General features: G+C 36.2%; 1 protein-coding gene across 3 annotated transcripts; it reads right to left on the reverse strand.

Moving 5' to 3' along the window:
* Positions 1-193: 193 nt before the first annotated feature.
* Positions 194-24,849, reverse strand: LOC310720284 (uncharacterized protein). 3 transcript variants are annotated; one of them, XM_083530751.1, is made up of 7 exons: positions 19,407-19,735; positions 17,517-17,735; positions 17,164-17,357; positions 16,975-16,996; positions 15,323-15,547; positions 1,803-1,996; positions 194-1,324 (listed from the first exon to the last, which is right to left on the reverse strand). In XM_083530751.1, the coding sequence occupies exons 1-7, from the start codon at positions 19,510-19,512 to the stop codon at positions 794-796; spliced, it is 1,491 nt and encodes a 496-aa protein (XP_083386877.1). In that variant the 5' UTR covers positions 19,513-19,735; the 3' UTR covers positions 194-793. The 3 variants fall into 3 exon arrangements, 2 of the variants coding, with proteins under 2 accessions (XP_083386877.1, XP_083386876.1); XM_083530750.1 differs by lacking the exons at positions 17,164-17,357; positions 17,517-17,735; positions 19,407-19,735 and adding exons at positions 22,807-23,000; positions 23,184-23,402; positions 24,674-24,849 and having other exon boundaries at positions 205-1,324; XR_014531701.1 differs by lacking the exons at positions 194-1,324; positions 1,803-1,996; positions 15,323-15,547; ... (2 more) ...; positions 17,517-17,735; positions 19,407-19,735 and adding exons at positions 19,763-19,878; positions 22,323-22,655; positions 22,807-23,000; positions 23,184-23,402; positions 24,674-24,849.
* Positions 24,850-24,867: the final 18 nt, after the last annotated feature.

Below are 24,867 nucleotides of genomic sequence, written 5' to 3' on the forward strand. Positions count from 1 at the left end.
TGGCTGGGTCAAGATTATCAATCACTAATAAGTTTGCATGTAATAAATGATCACAAACACACACACACACACACACACACACACACACACACACACACACACACCACAGAATACATTTTTTTCTTTCATTTTTATATATATGCTATTATTACAGTATTGAAGTCAAAGATTATTACCTCACTGCCATCACAATGGAATAGATTACAGAACCAGAACCACACAGTCTGCAGACATTTAACTAATAAATATAAATAATAATGAATGAAAACCAATAACATCACAATTGATTGTAGCAACATGAATATATTTATGAAACAATATTATTGCAGTCATCCTCATCTCAAATAAAATCCTTCTAAATGTGCATAATCTATAATCTTTATAAATAAAAATACAATACCGAAAGAGATCCAAAAAGTTCGACCTGTCTCCTGAAAGAAAAAAGTAAACATATCAGTTACACACCTTTTGCAGTAACCAGTTTACAAATGCTTTTGAAAGTGGGTGCAGAAAAAGCTTGAACCCTCTTATTATGCTTCCTGGATCCCACTTGAAAATCTGATGTGTAGTAACAAAAAAAATAAAAACTGTGTGACAAAAATCGATTTCATTATCTTACCTACTACAATATATAACTCTATAAACCTGCCGAAACTATTTCAAAAAATAAACAAATCAAACAAACAATTGCAAATTAAATGATATTCATCATATAATTCCTGGAATTTACATAACATTGCTTAATAATAAATTAATAAAATAATAATAATAAAAAGTGCACTCCTAGAGCCGGTCACAAGCCCGGATAAATAGGGAGAGTTACATCAGGAAGGGCATCCAGCGTAAAAACACGTGCCAAATCAAGCAGGAGTGATTTGTGATAGAAGAGTATCTGTGAGAGTGAAAGGGAAAGTTTATAGGACTGTGGTGAGACCTGAGATGTTGTATGGTTTAGAGACAGTGGTATTGAGTAAAAGACAGGAGGTGGAGCTGGAGGTAGCAGAGCTGAAGATGTTGAGGTTTTGGGAGTGACGACGATGGACAGGATTAGAAATGAGTTTATTAGAGGGACAGCGCATGTAGGACGTTTTGGAGACAAGATGAGGGAGGCGAGATTGAGATGGTTTGGACATGTGCAGAGGAGGGACATGGGGTATATCAGTAGGAGAATGCTGAGGATGGAACCATCAGAAAGGAGGAAAAGAGGAAGACCAAGGAGGAGGTTTATGGATGTGGTGAGGGAAGACATGCAGGTAGTTGGTGTGAAAGAGGCAGATGTAGAGGACAGAGGGGTATGGAGACGGATGATCCGCTGTGGCGCCCCCTAATTGGAGAAGCCAAAAAAAAGAAGAAGAAGAAGAATAGGAAAGGAACAAATAAACAAAATGTAGGCATATTTTGGTATTTTGCATTGTTTCCATAGTCATGTCACGGAAGCAGAAGCAGATGCAATTTCAATACACTTACATGCATGTATATAAAAAACACAGAACTATGGTTAAACATAAACAAAATTTGCTGCGAAACCTTATTATAACAATAATTACAATAACAATAACAAAAGAAAAAGAAGGAGAAAAAGAAGGAGAAATGAAGGTAAAATAAGTTAAATACCTACATTCCTTTGCTCATAATAATAATATTAAAGTTTATTTTAATAAAAAATCTTTTTTGAATAATTGTATTTACTGTTTATTATTTTAAAGCATTTAAATAACAGCAAAATGTTCTTAATAGTTCCCTTATTCATGGGTATACATGAATAGGAGCTTGGAAAAACAATCATTTGTTAAAATAAATACCTTTGTTTTTATCTGTGTTTTAATATTGTTGATGACATCAGCATTCCTCTTGCATTGCAGTAATCCCTGATCTTCATAGAACAGACAGTCATATGTGATCATATTCTCTCTGGTTACGGCTCTGCTGCTGTCTGATACTAAACACTCTGGATCAGACGTGTGATGGAGCACCACCAGAACAGCAGGTTTTGTGGCTTTTGAAAAATATAAAAAATATTAATTTACACATTTTATTAAAAAAATAAAATAAAATAAAAAAAATAAAAAAATAAAAAGATTGTTTTCTACCTGAAATTTTATGAAGACTTTTCTCTGCTGCTTCAATGTCAGTTCCAGCTCGTGACACAACAGGGCAGAAAACCAGAATGAAATCACATTCATCCACTTTTTCCACCTCCTGCAGCCAGGGTGTGCTCTTTTTTAGCAGATCCATGAAATCTTTACGAGAATTCAATGTTTTTCCAGTTACATGAATAAAGAACTTGTTCCCGAGCAAGACAGGTTTTATATTTTCTGTAAATAAAGACAAATAATTTGTATTATCATTTTTATGAACATTTATTCCTTTGAAACGCTCAAGCCAGTGTGGGCCTGTAGAAAACAAACAACAACAAAAAGTCATCATTTCTATAACATTAATGTGATGGATCATGATGTCTGATTGATCAAAGTAAGCAATTAGACAGGTTTTATCTGCAAATTACATACTATTGCTTTGTTGTGAATTTGAAAAAAGCTTTTGATGTGATTTTGTACCAGCAATCCTTTGATCTTCTGAGGTTTCCCTTTGATTTGTTTTATCTTCTGAACTTGTACTGGGCTTTTCACCTTCTGGTACAGTATTCATTGGCTTTGACTGATCCGTTTGGAACTGCTTGTGCGGCTCATCACAGTTGCTAGCCATCTTATTTCGCTACAAGACACAAACAAATTAATAATGAAATATGAACAAAATTCTTGTTCATTGATGATCATTCATGTGTCTGAACTCGGGCTACAAAATAACAATAAGCATTACTACTGTAACTAATGTCCTAAATTATTTGCGTAAATAAATTTAGTAAAAAAGAAATAATATATAAAATTTAGCTATGTTTTAAAATTTTGAAGTTCGTATTTTAATATTGTACAATTAATATTGTATTGTAAAATTGTACATTGGACCCGAAATTTGTATTGTTGCTGGATAAAGTTCATTCAGAAAGAATAAAGAAAAGTAACACATGAAAATAAATAATGTCATGTGTTTTCATACTAACATTTTTATTTATATTTCTTCTTCTTCTTCTTCTTTCGGCTGCTCCCATTAGGGGTCGCCACAGCGAATCATCCGTCTCCATACCACCCTGTCCTCTATATCTGCCTCTTTTACACTAACTACCTGCATGTCTTCCCTCACCACATCCATGAACCTCCTCCTTGGCCTTCCTCTTTTCCTCCTACCTGGTGGCTCCATCTTCAGCATTTTTCTACCAATATAATTCATGTCCCTCCTCTGCACATGTCCAAACCATCTCAATCTCGCCTCCCTCATCTTGTCACCAAAACATCCTACATGTGCTGTCCCTCTAATAAACTCATTTCTAATCTTGTCCATCCTCGTCACTCCCAACGACAACCTCAACATCTTCAGCTCTGCTACCTCCAGCTCCACCTCCTGTTTTTTACTCAATGCCACTGTCTCTAATCCATACAACATCGCAGGTCTCACCACAGTCCTATAAACTTTCCCTTTCATTCTTGCAGATACTCTTCTATCACAAATCACTCCTGTCACTCTTCTCCACCCACTCCACCCTGCCTGCACTCTTTTCTTTACTTCCCTAACACACTCTCCATTACTTTGCACTGTTGACCCCAGGTACCTGAACTCCTCCACCTTCTCCACCTCTTCTCCCTGCAACCGCATCACTCCACTGCCCTCATCACTCCACTGCACCTCTCCAGGCTCTTCTCAACCTGCTCCCTACTCTCACCACAAATCACAATATCATCTGCAAACATCATAGTCCAGGGAGACTCCTGTCTGACCTCGTCCGTCAACCTGTCCATCACCACTGCAAACAGGAAAGGGCTCAGGGCCGATCCTTGATGCAGTCCAACCTTCACCCTGAACCAGTCTGTCGTACCTACTGCACACTTTACTGCCGTCACACTGTCCTCATACATGTCCTGCACCACCCTCACATACTTCTCTGACACACCTGACTTCCTCATACAATACCACAACTCCTCTCTCGGCACCCTGTCGTACGCTTTCTCTAAATCCACAAATCCACAATGCAGCTCCTTCTGTCCTTCTCTATACTTCTCCATCAACATCCTCAAAGCAAATAAGGCATCTGTGGTGCTCTTCCTCGGCATGAAACCATACTGTTGCTCACAGATGGTCACCTCTTCTCTCAGCCTGGCTTCCACTACTCTTTCCCATAACTTCATGGTGTGACTGATCAACTTAATTTCCCTGTAGTTACTGCAGGTCTGCACATCTCCCTTATGCTTAAAGATCGGTACCAGCACACTCCTTCTCCATTCCTCAGGCATCCTCTCCCCTTCCAGAATCCTGTTAAACAATCTGGTTAAAAACTCCACTGCCATCTCTCCTAAACATCTAAACGCTTCTACCGGTATGTCATCTGGTCCAACCGACTTTCCATTCTTCATCCTCTTAATCGCTGCTCTCACTTCCTCCTTACTAATCCTATCTACATCCTGCTTCACCAACTCCACATCCTCCAACCTTCTCTCTCTCTGATTTTCCTCATTCATCAGCTGCTCAAAATACTCCCTCCATCTTCTCAACACACTCTCCTCACTAGTCAACACATTTCCCTCTCCATCCTTTATTGCTCTAACTTGCAGTACATCCTTCCCAGCTCGGTCTCTCTGCCTGGCCAATCGGTATAAATCCTTTTCTCCTTCCTTAGTGTCCAACCTCTTATACAGCTCCTCATATGCCTTTTCCTTGGCTTTCGCCACATCCCTTTTAACCTGCTGCCGCATCTCCTTGTACTCCTGCCTACTCTTCTCATCACTCTGTCGATCCCACTTCTGTTTTGCCAATCTCTTTCCCCTAATGCTCTCCTGCACTTCCTCATTCCACCACCACGTCTCCTTGTCTTGCTTTCTATTTCCAGATGTCACACCAAGTACTTTTCTAGCTGCCTCCCTCATCACTCCTGCAGTAGTTGCCCAATCATCCGGCACCTCTTCACCACCACCAAGCCCCTGTCTGACCTCTTCCCTGAACCTCACACTACACTCTTCCTCCTTCAGTTTCCACCATCTTATTCTTCTTTCAAACCTTACTTTCCTCCTCTTCTTCTTCGCCTCCAAAACCATCCTACAGACCACCATCCGATGCTGTCTAGCTACACTGTCCCCTGCCAACACCTTACAGTCTCCAATCTCCTTCAGGTTGCATCTCCTACACAGAAGATAATCCACCTGTGTGCTCCTTCCTCCACTCTTATACGTCACCCTATGATCCTCCTTCTTCTTAAAATACGTGTTCACCACTGCCATTTCCATCCTTTTAGCAAAATCTACCACCATCTGCCCTTCCACATTCCTCTCCTTAAAACCATACCTACCCATCACCTCCTCATCACCTCTGTTCCCTTCACCTACATGCCCATTAAAGTCTGCCCCAATCACCAATCGTTCTTTCCTAGGTACACCATCTACCACTTCATCTAATTCACTCCAGAATCTTTCTTTCTCCTCCATCTCACAGCCAACTTGTGGAGCATAGGCACTGATGACATTTATCATCATCCCTTTAACTTCCACCTTCACGATCATCACCCTATCAGAAACTCTCTTCACCTCCACTACACTCTTACTGTATGCTTCTTTCAGAATCACCCCTACACCATTTCTCTTCCCATCCACACCATGATAAAAACAGTTTAAACCCACCTCCAATGTTCCTGGCCTTACTCCCTTTCCACTTGGTTTCCTGAACACACAACACATCTACCTTTCTCCTCTCCATCATATCAGCTATCTCTCTCCCTTTACCCGTCATAGTACCAACATTTAAAGTACCAACCCGAACCTCTACTCTCCTACACTGCTCCTTTTCCTGCCGTCTCTGTAGACGCCTTCCTCCTCTCCTTCTCCTCCTTCGGCCAACAGTAGCCCAATTTCCACCGGTACCCTGTCGGCTAACGATACCTGTGGCGGTCGTTGTTAACCCAGGCCTCGACCGATCCGGTATGAAATTCTCATTTGTGATCCGCATATTTGATTTGGCACATGTTTTACGCTGGATGCCCTTCCTAACGCAACCCTCCCCATTTACCCGGGCTTGGGACCGGCACTAAGAGTACACTGGCTTGTGCCCCCCTAATGGCTGGGTTATTTTTATTTATATTTAACAATCCTAAATGAGTAAATGTAATTATATAAAGTTAAGTACATTTAATTATATAAACTTAAAAACATGTAATTATAACCCATACATGGTAATAACATGATATTTTAAACAATCACTTAATATTTTTATTTTAAAATGTTTTATGTTTCTTATTGATGATATTCTGATTGTATCACTGTAAATTATTTGACTGTAAATTCACAGTAAATTACTGGCAACTAGTTGCATTACTTTCACAGGAAGGTACTGTATGTAACTTCACAGTAAATTACTGTCATGTTGTTACTGTACTTTCACAGAATGTTACAGTGTCATTTTTACAGTAAAGACTTGTGAAATGACAGCTGCTTACTGTAACCTTACAGTAGTTAGGCCTTCGTATTACTGTGATTTAGCAGTATGCTCCTGTAGTAATATATTATTTTACTGTGAAATTACAAGTAATGTCTTTTAGATTACTGTGATATAGCAGCATTATTCCATATAATAATTGCATTTAGCTGTTAAGTTACAGTTAATGTAATTCAATTTAGCATTAGTCTGCTGTAGATTTACAGTGTACACTGTAATAGTACTGGCTATACCAATAACTTAACATTAAAACAATGTTAAATTCAAATAAACACAAAAACAAAAATTTAATACATTTATTTCATACATTTATTACAAACATACATTTATTTATTAATAAATGACTCGAAAAAGATTTTCCTTATACTTTACACTGTAAAAACCTGCACTTACATTTTTTAATTAAATTAACTTGAATTTACTATTAAATTTCACCTTCTTGCCCAATGAGAAGTTGCTATACATTTTAAAAATGAATTTTAATTAGCTTAAGTTATTTTAAGTTTATTTTATAATTAATAGCAACTCCTCACCTGTCAAGAAAGTTTAAATGAATTGTAATTTCAAGTTGATTCAACTTCATTAAAATGTAATTGCAACAAGGCTTTTTACAGCGTAGACTGACATTAACTCATTTGTTGTGTTTCTTTATTGAACAAAGAGACAATATAGAACATAGTAATTTTATAAAGTGCATAACTGCCTCTAGCTAAACAAAGAACAAATATTTTGGATCACACTAGACTGACATCCATTCAAAATCAATAAGTTTTCTTATGAGTGTACAGACTTGCTGGTTGATGAGTCCTTTCTGCTTCTTTGACTTTGTGCCTGTCTCCAGATTAATACCCAAAAAGCACCTATAAACAGAAAGGCAGAGAGAAAAACTGTTACTTTCTTCCAAGTGCGATGAAAAAGTAGCCTTCAGTTGGTCAATGCTTTTGCAGTACAGAGCAAAACTAAAGTTAGCTCAGTTCGAACAAGGTGACAATACTTTGGTCCAGTTAAACACCAAACATTTAAATAAACAATTTTGGCATGGATTTTCTCCTCAATAAAATTAACATTTTATCAATTTGCTTGAATTTGCTCCACCCAACAGGAAGAATGTGCCAGTGACATGGATCACAGAGTGCCTCCTAATGTATGCTTCAGTTTAATCATTTTCACATTCTGACTTTTGGGCTACTCCTAATTTGCAATAGACACCAATGTCACTTAGCTTCACAAAAGTATATTTTTGAGTCACAAACTACACAGACTTATTAAAAACAATGATGAAATGAATCTTTCCAGTACTACATCATTTCTCTCAAGCAAAAAATACATCCCCTTTCGGTATACTGTGCCTTTCACTGTCACTTCATTGCAAGTGCACTACTGTAGATTGTGACTCCAAATTTTGACCAGCAACTGATGCCCTGACCCTGTGATTATAATCACTTACATAAAACTCTGTACCCTTTTCAACATGCACAACCAAAGGGAACAGACTGCCTGAACTTAAGAAACTGATCTTGTTACTTAGGATATAGATAGCAGATTGCCCTAATAACTCAAAGTGAATATATTTGGTTCACACACATGAAAGTGAACAACCTAAAAGTTAAAAAACATCTTAAATGTACTGTGTCACTTAACACAGTACATTTAACCCTTAACACAGTACATTTAACCATTAACACAGTACACTTAACACAGTACATTTAACACTTAACACAGTTCACTTAACACAGTACACTTAACCCTTAACACAGTACATTTAACCCTTAACACAGTACACTTAACACAGTACACTTAACCCTTAACACAGTACACTTAACACAGTACATTTAACCCTTAACACAGTTCATTTAACACTTAACACAGTACACTTAACACAGTACACTTAACCCTTAACACAGTACACTTAACATAGTACACTTAACCCTTAACACAGTACATTTAACCCTTAACACAGTACACTTAACACAGTACATTTAACCCTTAACACAGTACACTTAACACAGTACATTTAACCCTTAACACAGTACATTTAACCCTTAACACAGTACACTTAACACAGTACACTTAACCCTTAACACAGTACACTTAACACAGTACATTTAACCCTTAACACAGTACATTTAACACTTAACACAGTACACTTAACACAGTACACTTAACCCTTAACACAGTACATTTAACCCTTAACACAGTACACTTAACACAGTACACTTAACCCTTAACACAGTACACTTAACACAGTACATTTAACCCTTAACACAGTACATTTAACACTTAACACAGTACACTTAACACAGTACACTTAACCCTTAACACAGTACACTTAACATAGTACACTTAACCCTTAACACAGTACATTTAACCCTTAACACAGTACACTTAACACAGTACATTTAACCCTTAACACAGTACACTTAACACAGTACATTTAACCCTTAACACAGTACATTTAACCCTTAACACAGTACACTTAACACAGTACATTTAACACTTAACACAGTACACTCAACACAGTACATTTAACACTTAACACAGTACACTCAACACAGTACATTTAACACTTAACACAGTACACTTAACACAGTACACTTAACACAGTACACTTAACACAGTACATTTAACACTTAACACAGTACACTTAAAACACTACACTTAACACAGTACATTTAACACTCAACACAGTACACTTAACACAGTACATTTAACCCTTAACACAGCACACTTAACACAGTACATTTAACACTTAACACAGTACACTTAACACAGTACATTTAACCCTCAACACAGTACATTTAACACTTAACACAGTACACTTAACACAGTACATTTAACCCTTAACACAGTACATTTAACCATTAACACAGTACCCTTAACACAGTACATTTAACACTTAACACAGTACACTTAACCCTTAACACAGTACACTTAACATAGTACACTTAACCCTTAACACAGTACATTTAACCCTTAACACAGTACACTTAACACAGTACACTTAACACAGTACACTTAACACAGTACACTTAACACTTAACACAGTACACTTAACACAGTACACTTAACACAGTACACTTAACACTTAACACAGCACACTTAACACAGTACACTTAACACTTAACACAGCACACTTAACACAGTACATTTAACACTTAACACAGTACATTTAACACTTAACACAGTACACTTAACACCGTGCATTTAACACTTAACACAGTACATTTAACACTTAACACAGTACACTTAACACAGTACACTTAACCCTTAACACAGTACACTTAACACAGTACATTTAACCCTTAACACAGTACACTTAACACAGTACATTTAACCCTTAACACAGTACACTTAACACAGTACACTTAACACAGTACATTTAACACTTAACACAGTACACTTAACACAGTACATTTAACACTTAACACAGTACACTTAACACAGTACATTTAACACTTAACACAGTACACTTAACACGGTACACTTAACACAGTACACTTAACACTTAACACAGCACACTTAACACAGTACACTTAACACAGTGCATTTAACACTTAACACAGTACACTTAACACAGTACATTTAACACTTAACACAGTACAATTAACACAGTACATTTAACACTCAACACAGTACACTTAACACAGTACATTTAACACTTAACACAGTACACTTAACACAGTACATTTAACACTTAACACAGTACACTTAACACAGTACATTTAACCCTTAACACAGTACACTTAACACAGTACATTTAACCCTTAACACAGTACACTTAACACAGTACATTTAACACTTAACACAGTACACTTAACACAGTACATTTAACACTTAACACAGTACATTTAACACAGTACATTTAACACTTAACACAGAACACAGTACACTTAACACAGTACATTTAACACTTAACACAGTACATTTAACACTTGACACAGTACACTTAACACAGTACATTTAACACTTGACACAGTACATTTAACACTTAACACAGTACATTTAACACTTGACACAGTACACTTAACACAGTACATTTAACACTTAACACAGTACATTTAACACTTGACACAGTACACTTAACACAGTACATTTAACACTTGACACAGTACATTTAACACTTAACACAGTACATTTAACACTTGACACAGTACACTTAACACAGTACATTTAACACAACACAGAACACAGTACAATTAACATTCCAACGTCTGTTCATTTCTTTCTTTTTTTAATTCCGCGGTCCAACCTACAGCGCGACAACAAAACCTACAACTAACGAAATTTGGCTGATACTTCATGCACTATCACATATAAAAAAAAAAAATCTGTCATTTAATTGACAAATTTGCACATTTTAAAACTTACCACTGAATCCGCAGAGATGAGAGAACTCAGAAATAGCGCGAGCGCGGGAGGAAAGTCACAGCCGTTTCCCATGACTTCGCTGATGGCATTATTTTCACAATAAAAGTCTCAACACTGTACTATATTGTGAAATGTCATAGTTAATGCCTGTGAAATGCTACTAATGTAAGCTACTGTGAAATATTACTGTTACATCTTGTGAAATCCCGGAAATGTTTTACAGTATACTTAATCATTACTGGTCAAAATGAAAATGTATATGTAGAAATACATGTCTTGCCTTGCTAGTTGTTTATTGATTCTGTACCTCTACTACCTGCTATTAAATCTGTCTTAAACTGCAGCCACATCTGTCTAGTGCCTTATATGTATTCAGTAGAGTCACTCTGTTTATAAACAGGAAAAGAATGAGGAAGTACACGAGAAAGTACTTTTTTTTTTTTGCTTTTCCGGTTTTAAAAACCGCTGATATTTAAGATCAGTGAGTTTTTTTCCCCTTTAGAACTCTTTAAAACAATGAATACTGTAACAGCGTCACTGTTATAGAAAAGAATATAACAGAAGTTCAGTAGCACAGACATTTCAGACAAACTTGTAAGAACCCGTGCAGATAAAATAATATAATTACATCACACACACGTACACACACACACACACACATACACACACACACACACACATACACACACACACACACATATAAAAATTTTTTGTCTTCAGATCTTGTTCCCAATTATTCTCTCACCAGCTTCAAGTAAACAAACAGAAATAAATTCATTAATTCAGAATTATCTTGAAGAAGTAAAATTGTTGGCTTGACCATCAAGTTTATTACATAAAATCGAGATGCAATCAAACATCAAACTTCATATCAGCATATACATTATCCAATCATATATATATATATATTTTAATTGTGTATGGGCCACAGGGGGTACAGATATGGATGATCAGCAGTGGCGACCCCTAATGGGAGAAGCCGAAAGAAGAAGAAGAAGAAGAAGAAGAAGAAGAAGAAGAAGAGAAACTGGACCTACAAATAGCACAGGTATGATTTTGTTGATATAGTAATTTTTCTAGATTTCTCTATGCAGATGGACAGATTTTCAGAGACTCTAATATGGTGTATAATGGACATTGTGGCATGACAGAAAAGCAAATAACATTCATGAATTTAAAGCATAAATAATCTTTGTTCAAAGTATTAGTTTTGTTCTAAACCCAAACAGCAGAACAGTTAGAAATTCATCACATTCAACAGTGAAAAAAAAATGCTTTGTGAATTCTTTTTACATAACAAAACACAAAAGTACAAATAAGTGAACAGGATAAATACACCGTGAATATGAATGATAGCAACCCTGAAAGATGACAAATGTGTTACCATGAGTAATATAATAGGTGATGTTTTATACCAGGGGTCACCACCTTTTTGAAACTGAGAGCTACTTCTTGGGTACTGATTAATGTGAAGGGCTACCAGTTTGATACACACAGTTTTCAGTTTGATCTGAAATAACAAATTTGCTCAAGTTACCTTTTATTATATGTTATTATTAATAATTAATAATATTCATCTATGTGAAGACACTGATCATGTTAATGATTTCTCATATTAAATATCAACAATGATTTAACAAAGTAAAATTATTCTATTTTTACAAAAGGCCCATGGGCTACTCATGTGGTCCTTGCCATGTTGGTGACCCCTGTTTTATCCTATATAAAAGTCTAGATAAGTGTCTGACTGTCAAATCAGACACTAGGCATATACTGTACATGCACATGTACTGCAGGAGTAATAATGTTTACATTTACATTTCAAAATTTCACCTTCATCTAAAGTAAATACAAACATTTCAATCAATAAATAATTGACTACAATGTCAGAATAATGTGATTATACATTTACAAATATCGATATGATAATTTGAGCAGTATATCTACTGTAGAACAACATGCAACCAGGAATTCGAAATTAAACTGTGTATAACAGGACCATAAAAACTGCAGGTCAGCACATAATTCACAATCTTGGAAAATGAGATTGGAGTTGAATATGGCAACAGGACCTGCATCTCACATTCGGTATCCACCACATTCACCTTCCCAATGAGCTCTCATTTCACTGGGCTCTCTCTTTTGCCCTCTTCATCATGATCTCTGATCTCTTAGAAAAAAAAAAGCATTTATTTGTGTATATTTTGCAAAGGGGGTCCCTTACGAGGGAAATATCAAGGTCCGTGACGTCGGAATGACGTGGGGCCGCCTTCCCGTGGGCTCACCACCTGCAGGAGGGACCGTAAGGGACGGTGCTGTGAGGATTGGGCAGCAGTCGAAGGCGGGGGTCTGCTTAGACTGCTGCCCCCGCGACCCGAATTACGGATAAGCGGGAGAAAATGAATGAATGAATGAATATTTTGTAAAGGAAACTCACATTTGGAAAATAAAACATAAAAAGGAAAGCTTTAAGGACTTAGAAAAAAAAATTTATACATTTAGATGACTTAAATTGTCAAACAACAAAATGTAGAAATCCTATTAGCTTCTACTCACTTTGTTTTTCAAGAATGAACTGACAATTTTGTGAGATCCATTAACTTACTGTCAAATGCTTAATCTGTAATTTGGTAAAGTCTTTAAATAAACACTTCAAATACAAACGAGTAAATTGTTGTGTGTGCAATGCATTTACAAATGTTTTAGTGTTGTTTAGGATCTATATGATGCAAAAGCACTACTTCAGCTTGTGTCTCTTTGTTGCTCAACATAAGTTTCAGTGATGCCATGATGTCCGTATAACAGACTTGTAAAGTTCAGTTCATGCAGTAGGCAGCAGGATGGGATACCTGATTAATGTCGGTTTGTTTATTTAAGTGTAAAATATAAATGAACTAAATTCGGGTCATTTCTTTTCGTATTTCAAGCTATTCTGCATTTATGATCATAAACATGTATGTAAACAGGTGTAATTAAAAATGCTAACAATACAATTACAATAAATTTGCTGATTAAAAAAACTTGCAAATTCAATTTACTGATAAATAATTGTAAGTATAAATATATATTTTAATGAACAAAATCACTTACTGACATCTACCTCAGTCATAAGAATCCCAACTACTTTCACTTTTCTTCTCCTGTGTTAACAACTGAAAACATGATTTATGAAAGAATGGTATAAGTACAATAATAATAAGTATATCATTATAATAATTCACCTTAGCTAGTGGACTTCACAACATTTTTTATTATACATGCTGCTAAATATAACTGCTGAATATTCTCCATGAAATATAAGTATGAATTTTTTACACACTATATTTTTACTCTAGTTGTAATTAAGGAAGGCATTAAAATAAAAGTGTAATACCTGGGTGGTTAATCCTGATATCTGACTTAATATTAACTGAGGCAGATGTGCTGCAATACATAAAAAAAAGTCACAAACAATGTAAAAGTAATGATTTCAAGTTAAACAATTACAAATTTGCATATAAATATAAAAAAATCCTACCTAAAAGTTGTTGTAAAATAATGACTATGATAATAATAATGACTAAAATAATGAATTCTAAAAGCAGAAAAGAAAAATGAGATGAAATTCTGTTACTTAAAGAAAAAACACTACCTGCTAATAATTGCTCCACATGCATTCCCCGAATAATTGGAGTTACTTTTATAGATATGACAGTTAATTATGGACATGTTTTCTCTGTTAACAGCTCTGCTGATGTTTAGTTCAACACACTTTGGCTCAGTTTCATGAGGAGGTAGCACCACAACAGCAGGTTTGGTATCTAAAAATGTATAACATTTAGTCAGTATACAGCTTTAATCATTCATACAATTATAATTTCATTGTGTATACAATTATGCAATATACAATTATAACCATGCACATATGCCCCATAAAGTGAATTCTAGAATTTAAATAAAAAAAACCCTGAAATATCACTTGTACATAAGTATTCAGACCCTTTACACAGTACTTTAAGTAACTTTGACGACAATTACAGCATTACGTCTTTTTGCGTTTGATGCAACAACTTTTTACACCTGGATTGGGGGATTTACTGCCATTCTTCATGGCAAATCCTCTCAAGCTGGGAATGAGATGTTCAATAGGGTTCAAGTCAGGGGTCAGACAGGACTATTCCAGGACACTTACAGAGTTTCTAAGGCACTCTTTTGTTGTCTTGGCTGTGTGCTTAGGGTTGTTGTCATGTAGGAACCTTTGGCCCAGACTGAGGTCCTGAGTGCTCTTCTGTTCATTTCCTTTCAATATTGTTAATATTTATAATATATAGCATTTTTTTTTACAACAGCCTAAAACCTTTAAAGAAATACACACACACACACACACACACACACACACACACACACACACACACACACACACACACACACACACACAAACCTGGTGTATCCTGGAGCTTTTTCAGTGCTAATTCCATGCCAGTTTCATCTTGTGAAACAGCAGAATAGAAAGCGAGAATCAAATCGCACTCCTCCACAGTAGACACCTCATGAAGTCCTGGTATTTTATTCTTAAAATGTTCCCCGGATGTCCAATTTGAATTCTGTTTATTTTCAAGGGAAATAATGAAACACTTTTTCCCTGAAAACCTCTGAGATATGTTTTCTATAAAAACAAAAAAAAGATATTGATTATGAGTTCTCTTTTTCTTCATACTCTTTGCATATTGCAGTAAATGCTAAACATCACGTTAAACATCAACAGTGCTTAGATCATATAGAAAAACATTTCATATACTAAATTTATATAAATCTTAAATGTAAAACAAATCTTATAAGTAAATACAATTCGTATATATACATTTAAAATGTGCATCACTGGGAAAACAGGTTTAAGATTTAACACCATACCGTACTATTTTGAAACAGTTCAACCAGTGTTATGAGTAAGTCCAAATGCGACTATGATTTATTGTTTGGGTACAATCTAAAGAGGCTTTCTGATCATTGTATTTACTACAAATTATGTACTAATTTTCTGTTTCTACATGTTTGCAATTTCATAACAGAAACTACCTGTGCTTTGCTTTCCCTTGACACACACCCTGAGGTGTAGCCAAATATCATGTTAATGAAAGATTTAAAAAAAAATATTTAACATTTAAATTTCATTTCATCATTTCATTTCATCTTCTCCCGCTTATCCGTAATTCGGGTCGCGGGGGCAGCAGTCTAAGCAGATTCCCCAGACACTTCTCCGTGTCCAGGGATCGGGCTGTCAAGGCCCCTGCCTTCGACTGCTGCCCAATCCTCTCAGCACCGGTCCCTTACGATCCCTCCTGCAGGTGGTGAGCCCATATATATAATAGTATATTATAATAGTAATGACATTCTGTTCTAAACTTTGACAAAGTTCCTATTAACTTACAAGTTTTGAACAAGTTCCTATTAACTTCACACATCTAGACTTTGGAATTTTATTCCTCGATTCTTAGCAAAACAGTTTGTTATTTTAAATTGTGAGAGGACCTCTTATGTATATCTCTTTTAAGGCCATTCAATTGGGATTGAGGTCTTATAACTAATGGTAACAATTGCTGACGCCCCTGGGTCGCCAACTCCTAGTTCCAAAATTTCCTATTTCCTTGCACCCCCCTGTGTATCTTGCCATTCTGCTCCCAACCCAGTTTGGACTCTGGACTGTGTTTTTTGTTTTGCATTTTTGATCTGCCCTGTATGGTTTTGCCGGTATTTCAGATTATTGACTGTGGACTCTGAGTTTTGTTTTTTTCTGCATTATTTTGTCTGCTGGCTCTCAGATAAAAGGACTGTTATATCAGACTATATTTTTTTCCTCCTGTTTCTTTAATTAAAGAACTTTATTTTATTCCAGTCTGTGTCCTGCATTTGGGTCCTTTCAGTTGGTCACTGACATTCATTAGGTTTGGTAGACTTGTTATATCTACTGTACAGATAAAACTTGTCAATTTTTTTACACTCTTATAGTGAAACCTATATTTATTATTAATCAAACATACAGTCTGCAGTACAATTAAATAGGTATGTTTGCTAAGCATAAAACAGAACCATTACCTGCAATTTGGCCATATAACACCTAAAACAAAGAGTAGAACATTTGCATCAGAATGATTCAACTAACCTAAAATGGACAAATCTTAAGAGAAAAATATGATAAAGCCGCCTAAAACGGAACAAGTATCTGGTGTTTTATGTATATAATATGAAGTTGTGGTCATTGATGGTGCATTTTTTTCAGCATACCTGCTCCTTAATCCAGTATTTAATTTTGTTGTAAGCCACATTATTCTTTGTGCATTGCAGTAATCCCTGATCTTCATGGAACAGACAGTTGACTGTGAGCACATTCTTTCTGGTTACGGCTCTGCTGCTGTCTGGTGCTACAAACTTTGGATCAAATGTGTGATGGAGCACCACCAGAACAGCAGGTTTGGTTTCTAGATTTAAAAAAAAGTATTAGACATATTCAGAATATACAATGCATTTACAGTATTACATATTACATATATTTTTCTGTAATAAATGTACCTGTATTTTATATAAATATATATGATATAAATTTATTTTGAAAAAAATTTACTAAATAAATATTATACCTGAAATATTCTGAAGCTTGTGCTCTGCTGCTTCAATGTCAGTTCCAGCTCGTGAAACAACAGGGCAGAAAACCAGAATGAAATCACTCTGATCTACTCTATCCACCTTCTGCAGATCTGATATTTCTCCTTGAAGATGATCCACAAACGTCTTATGTGCATTCAGTGTATTTCCAGTCAGAAGAACTAAAAACCTTTTTCCTACTGATGTTATATTATCTGTAAATAAAAATGGATCTTTAAAATGTGCAATGTAAGTTTGTGTGTACTTTATCAGTATTGTGAGCTTTGGTTAGCTTTTTGATTAGCATTAGCTTCCTTGTGAGGAGGATAAATGGATGGAGAAAAATCTAAAATGTGTTCCTGTACAAAGATTTATGGACTTCGGAGAGTGAGAAGAAGTATAAATAACTATCTGAGTGCTGATATGGTCAGTCCATTTTCTATGGAGCTTTTTTAAATTTTGCTTTTAAACTTTGTTTCCCTGGATGGTTTGACCCTAAGAACAATAAACATTTAGCTCTGTTGTTAATTCCTGAGTAAACATTTTACTCTGTTCTCAGTTCTTCACCCAGTACCTGAACCGTAATTGCTTTATTTCCTTGTCATTACAGGCTGTATAGTTTGAAAAATATTTAGTGGTTATGTAAGATCATGGGTTTAATTTTAGTTTCTAAGTCATTTAAAAATATATTTCTGTTATTTTTGTCAATTCAGCTGTTCTGTCTGTTCACATGTATATGTTAAGATGAAACCCCAACTCCAGAAATATTGGGACACTGTAAAATGTAAAAAAAAAAAAAAAAAACCAGAATGCAGCGATTTGCAAATTTTATAAACCTATATTCTATTCAGAATAAATCAAACTAAAAAAACATCAAATGTTTATACCATTTAAAAGAAAAAATTAAGTATTTTAAATTTGATTGCTGCAACAGGTCTAAGAAAAAGTTGGGACAGGTTTACCACTGTGTAGCATCACGTCTTTTGTCTGTATACATCTAAAAATTGAGGAAACCAGTTGCTGAAGTTTTGGGAAAGTAATGTTTTCTCATACAAACTTGATACAGGATTTTAGATTCTCAAAAGTTCTGTGTGTCCTCTGTTGTATTTTTAGATTCATTAAAGAGATTTAACCTGCATTTGTCGATGACATTGCAAACTGGAGGTGTTAATGAGCCCATGCAGTTTTTTATTACAGAATCATGACTGTTTTAAATGCTTTGCTGCCTGAGAGCCTGAAGATCACGGACATGCAGTATTGATTTTCACATTTGTCACTTGTGCACAAAGATTTCTCCAGAATTGTATAGTAAATAATAAAATATTCAACTGTTTTGGAATTTAATGTTGAGAAACATTATTCTGAAATTGTTCCACAATTTGTAGACAAAGTCTTTCACAGATTGGTGAAGCTCTGCCCATCTTTACTTCAGAAAGACTAAACAGTTCTAAGATACACTACTTATACCCAATCATCTTACTGCCCTGTTGTCAATTAATCGCATTAGTTGCAAAATGTTTCTCCAACTGTAAAATGTTAATAGCACTTACTTTTTTCCCAAGTTTTCTGTCCCAACTTTTTTTAAATATGTTGCAGCCATCAGGTTTAAAATGACCTTATTTTTTCCATGAAATTATAAATTTCCTCATTTTGAACTTTTTGTATGTTTTCTATGTTCTATTGTAAATAAATTATGGGTTTATGAGATTTGCAATTCATTGCATTCTGTTTTTTAGTCACATTTTATACAGTGTCCTAACTTTTATGGACTTGGGGTTGTAGGTGTCTGAAAAACAAACATTAAACAGTTGATAATATTTTGTTTAAAAATATCACTTACTGACTTATTTAACTCAGATGTAGGCATAAGAATTCTTCATACTTACCTACTAATACAAAATCGTCCACTTCATTGCATGTTTTAATGTCTTTCTCCTGTGCAAACAAGTGAATACATGAATTATATAAGAATGGAAGTATAATAATAAACATCAGGTACTGGATTTTCACTAAAATGTATTGTACATGTTGCTATTTATAATTGTGGATTCAACTTAAATATAGTGTATAATATGATATACAAATATAAAATATAAAAACAATTGATTTTTTCTACAATATATTTTACTCTATTTGCAATTAGTGCAGTATTTAAATGAAAAAGTAAGGTTTAGTTATAGTTATAGGAATAGATATAGTTGTTGATTTTTCACATACCTGAGGGACAAGTGCTGAAATATCTAAAAAAATAATAATCACAGACCTTTAACTGATTTCAATTTAAACAATTACAGAAAACAGATCTTTAGAAATAAATATAAAAAAACCTACTTGAATGTTGTTGTGAATGGCTGGAATCTAAAAGCAGAAAAGAAAAAGGAGTACATAATTTACTCACTTATCTGCTATTTTAGCCTTTTCATTATAATCTTAAAATAGAGATGACTGTAATAATATTGGTAAGATTTTGTTTTCAACAGATGGCACTTGGGAATAAAATGTATTCCATAATTCACACAATGATTCAACCCAGCCATTAGGGAGGCACAAGCCAGTGCACTCTTAGTGCTGGTCCCAAGCCTGGATCAATGGGGAGGGTTGCGTTATGAAGGACATCCAGCGTGAAACATGTTCCAAATCAAATATGCGATCACGAAAGAGAAATTCATGCGAGGCCCGGGTTACCAACGACCGCCATAGGTGTCTTTAGCCAACAGGGTACCAGTAGAAATCGGGCTACTGTTGGCCGAAGGAGGAGAAGGAGAGGAGGAAGACGTCTACAGAGACGGCAGGGAACGGAGCAGTGTAGGAGAGTGGAGGTTCGGGTTGGTACTTTAAATGTTGGTACTATGACTGGTAAAGGGAGAGAGGAAGCTGATATAATGGAGAGGAGAAAGGTAGATATGTTGTGTGTTCAGAAGACCAGGTGGATCTAGGGTGATGATCATGAAGCTGGAAGTTGAAGGGTGATAATAAATGTCATCATTGCTTATGCTCCACAAGTGGGCTGTGAGATGGAAGAGAATGAAAAATACTGGAGTGAATTAGATGAAGTGGTAGATGGTGTACCTAGGAATGAAAGATTGGTGATTGGGGCAGACTTTAATGGGCATGTAGGTGAAGGGAACAGAGGTGATGAGGAGGTGATGGTAGGTATGGCCTGAAGGAGAGGAATGTGGAAGGGCAGATGGCGGTAGATTTTGTTAAAGGATGGAAATGACAGTGGTGAATACTCATTTTAATAAGAAGGAGGATCATAGGGTGACGTATAAGAGTAGAGGAAGGTGCACACAGGTGTACTATGTTCTATGTAGGGGATGCAACCTGAAGGAGATTGGAGACTGTAAGGTGTTGGCGGGGGACAGTGTAGCTAGACATCGAATGGTGGTCTGTAGGATCATTTTGGACGTGAAGAAGAAGAGGAGGAGAGTGAGGACTGAAAGAAGAAGATGGTGGAAACTGAAGGAGGAAGACTGTAGTTCAGGGAAGAGGTCAGACAAGGGCTCGGTATTGGTGAAGAGGTGCTGGATGATTGGGTAACTACTGCTGAAGTGATAAGAGAGACAGCTAGAAAGGTACTTGGTGTGACATCTGGAAATAGAAAGGAAGACAAAGAGACGTGGTGGTGGAATGAGGAAGTGTAGAGCAGCAGAAGGAGAAAGTGTTTGGCGAAACAGAATTGGAATCGACAGAGTGATGAGAAAATTAGGCACGAGTACAAGGAGATGCAGCAGGTAGAGAGGGATGTGGCGAAAGCCAAAGAGAAGGCATATAAGGAGCCAGAGGAATGGAGAAAGAGTGTGCTGGTAAGAAGCAAGTCAGAAGAAGTATTTAATAATAAGGGAGATGTGCAGACCTGCAGTAACTACAGGAGAATAAAGTTGATCAGTCACACCACGAAGTTATGGGAAAGAATAGCGGAATACAGGCTGAGAGAAGAGGTGACCATCTGTGAGGATCCGACAGGGTGGAGAGAGGAGTTGTGGTATTGTATGAGCAAGTCTGGTGTGTCAGAGAAGTATGTGAGGGTGGTGCAGGACATGTATGAGGACAGTGTGACAACAGTGAAGTGTTTATATTCAGGATTCCACATACCCTGTGTCTGTCTTTATTCTTGCTCCAGTTTACATTTAATGACAAAATGGTTTTAATTTTAGGGGGAGTGGTGGCTCCAGCGGTTAAGGCGCTGGGTTGCCAATCGGAAGGTCTGGGGTTCAAGCCCCGGTATCGCCCAGCTGCCATTCTTGGGCCCATGAGCAAGGCTCTTAACCCTCTATGCTCCGGGGGTCCCTTATGAGGGAACTATCAAGGTCCGTGACGTCGGCGTGAGTGGGGCTCACCACCTGCAGGAGGGACCGTAAGGGACGGTGCTGTGAGGATTGGGCAGCAGTCGAAGGCGGGGGCCTGCTTAGACTGCTGCCCCCGCGACCCGAATTACGGATAAGCGGGAGAAAATGAATGAGTTTTAATTTTACTACAAATTATAATGATAGTCGTCCTTTTGCATGGTTTTGCTTCTAAAGCCTCTAATTTACTTGAAATTCACACATGAACAATAACGTGTCTGAAGATAAATGATTTCTTGTCCTACCCCTACAACACTGGTTTAACCTTCATGTAATAAAACAATGACACATGCCTGAAGGAAAATACTTTTTGTTGGAATAATCTAAAGTTTGTTCCTGTATGAGGATAAATGGAATTTGGTGTGTAAGAAGAAGTACAAACTTAATGAATTTAAAACATTTTCTACAGTGTATAACAGTGTAAAGAAATAGGAAACTACTGTTTAGAACTCATACCAGAACTCTTTAGCTCTTGTGGCTGACTCTGCTCGTCATCAGATGAGTTTTGACTGCCATTTTTAGAAACTTCTGTAACATTTAGGTCCTCCCAAGATTCATCACCCTCTGTTTTTTTGTTTTTAGAATAAATAAAAAAATCATTACAAGAAAAATGTAAGGAAGACACACTGAGGTGAAAAAGAAAAGAGAAGAGAAAACTGTTTGGAGGAATGAGCAAAACAATACAAATTATAGTTCTGTATTTTATCAGCTACTGCAGTTTACTTAAATGGGTATAACTGCTAAACATAAAACCGAAAAATTACCTGCAATTTCATTATCTTTCATCACCTAAAACAGAGTAAAACCTTTACATCAGAATGATTAAATGAAATCTTAAGAGGAAAATATGATAAAGCCGCCTAAAAACAGAATAAGTATCTGGTGTTTTCTGTATATAATATGAAGTTGTGGTCATTGATGGTGCATTTTTTCAGCATACCTGCTCCTTAATCCAGTATTTAACTGTGTTGTAAGTCACATTATTCTTTGTGCATTGCAGTAATCCCTGATCTTCATGGAACAGACAGTCGACTGTGAGCACATTCTTTCTGGTTACGGCTCTGCTGCTGTCTGGTGCTACAAACTCTGGATCAAATGTGTGATGGAGCACCACCAGAACAGCAGGTTTGGTTTCTAGATAAACAGTATAAGACATATTCAGAATATACAATGCATTTATTACTCATTACATATATTTTTTTTTACATAATACATACAAATATTAATGTATTTATAAAAAGTATGATTGAAAAGTTCTGATCATGTTCCTCATGCAGCATGTCCTGTCCAGTTTTATTCCTTAACACATTTCAATACCTGAAATTCTCTGAAGCTTGTGCTCTGCTGCTTCAATGTCAGTTCCAGCTCGTGAAACAACAGGGCAGAAAACCAGAATGAAATCACTCTGATCCACTCTATCCACCTTCTGCAGATCTGATATTTCTCCTTGAAGATGATCCACAAAGGTCTTATGTGCATTCAGTGTATTTCCAGTCAGAAGAAATGAAAACCTTTTTCCTACTGATGTTATATTATCTGTAAATAAGTAAATTATTTTTTTTTACAAGATTGTATGTATCATTATTAACTGTCCATGCTGCAGAAAAACATTTGTACCACCGTTAATCAGACATCAGATGCTGTTAAAGGTTGTTGAAAGACTCCTTGAAAGCATTAGTCTTTCAGAGATTCAGGAAGTAATGCATAACAGGTAAAAAATTGTTTGCAACCTGATCACCTCAGATTGGGAAATATGTTATATTGTTGATTCAGCAACATTAGTTTGTTGAAAAAAAAAAAAGTGACATGGCTAATCCAGACAGAAATAAAACCACATAGGCACACCTGCAAATTAAAAAATGTATAGTTTATATAGTTTAACATTTTAAATACAGAAGAGTTAATAATGTTTCCGTCTCTTGCACTTTTTTCCTGTAACTGACGTTTGCAAATTATATTTGAAGTGGAGTTCAGGTACCTGGGGTCAACAGTGAAAAGTAATAGAAGAGTGTGTTAGAGAAGTGAAGAAAAGAGTGCAGGCAGGGTGGAGTGGGTGGAGAAGAGTGATAGCAGGAGTGATTTGTGATAGAAGAGTATCTGTGAGAGTAAAAGGGAAAGTTTATAGGACTGTGGTGAGACCTGAGATGTTGTATGGTTTAGAGACAGTGGTATTGAGTAAAAGACAGGAGGTGGAGCTGGAGGTAGCAGAGCTGAAGATGTTGAGGATTTCGTTTGGAGTGTCGACGATGGACAGGATTAGAAATGAATTTATTAGAGAGACGGCACATGTAGGATGATTTAGAGACAAGGTGAGGGAGGTGAGATTGAGATAGTTTGGATGTGTGCAGAGGAGGGACATGGGGTATATCAGTAGGAGAATGCTGAGGATGGAGCCAACAGGAGGGAGGAAAAGAGGAAGACCAATGAGGAGGTTTATGGATGCGGTAAAGGAAGACATGCAGGTAGTTGGTTTGAAAAAGGGAGATTTAGAGGACAGAGTAGTGTGGAGACGGATGATCCGCTGTGGCGCCCCCCTAATGGGAGCAGCCAATTGAAGACGTAGGAGAAGAAGATTGTATCATATTGTAGAAAAACCATTTGTACAGCAGGGAGTATGTTAAAGTGGATCAACCTAATAATCTATTCTATTCTTTATAATATAATATAATATCTATTATTTATAATAGTTTCTATCATACACTAGCATGTTTTGTTCAGCAAAATTCCTAAAAGGCAGCAGCAAATAAGAATGGCATCTAATCTGAGAAAAAAAAAACATGAATAAGAACCTAGTTTTGAATTCCTACCAGAGGTTGTTGGTTCATTACTACTTCTCTTTATCTCAGTGGAGTTAACACTTTCACATTCAGACGTCGCTGCAAGGTTCAAATCATCAGATGTACTGCTCTCTGGTTTTTCCTTTAGCAAGGTCTCATTCTGTATAGGCGTGTTTTCCTCCATGTCTTTTGGTTGCCAAAAAATATTAGCTAAAAATATTAAA

This window comes from Silurus aristotelis, assembly GCF_946808225.1.
Source record: "Silurus aristotelis genome assembly, chromosome: 26".
Lineage (NCBI taxonomy): Eukaryota > Metazoa > Chordata > Actinopteri > Siluriformes > Siluridae > Silurus > Silurus aristotelis.

Bases quoted from the DNA above. Each gene is read 5' to 3' on its own strand.
- LOC310720284 (XM_083530750.1), bottom strand. From the start codon at position 24,827: ATGGAGGAAAACACGCCTATACAGAATGAGACCTTGCTAAAGGAAAAA. The intron at 23,001-23,183 runs GTATTGAAATGT...CTGTTTATCTAG, and splicing joins CAAGCTTCAGAGAATTTCAG to AAACCAAACCTGCTGTTCTG. The intron at 1,997-15,322 runs GTTTGTGTGTGT...ATTTTTCAAAAG, and splicing joins AAAGCTCCAGGATACACCAG to CCACAAAACCTGCTGTTCTG.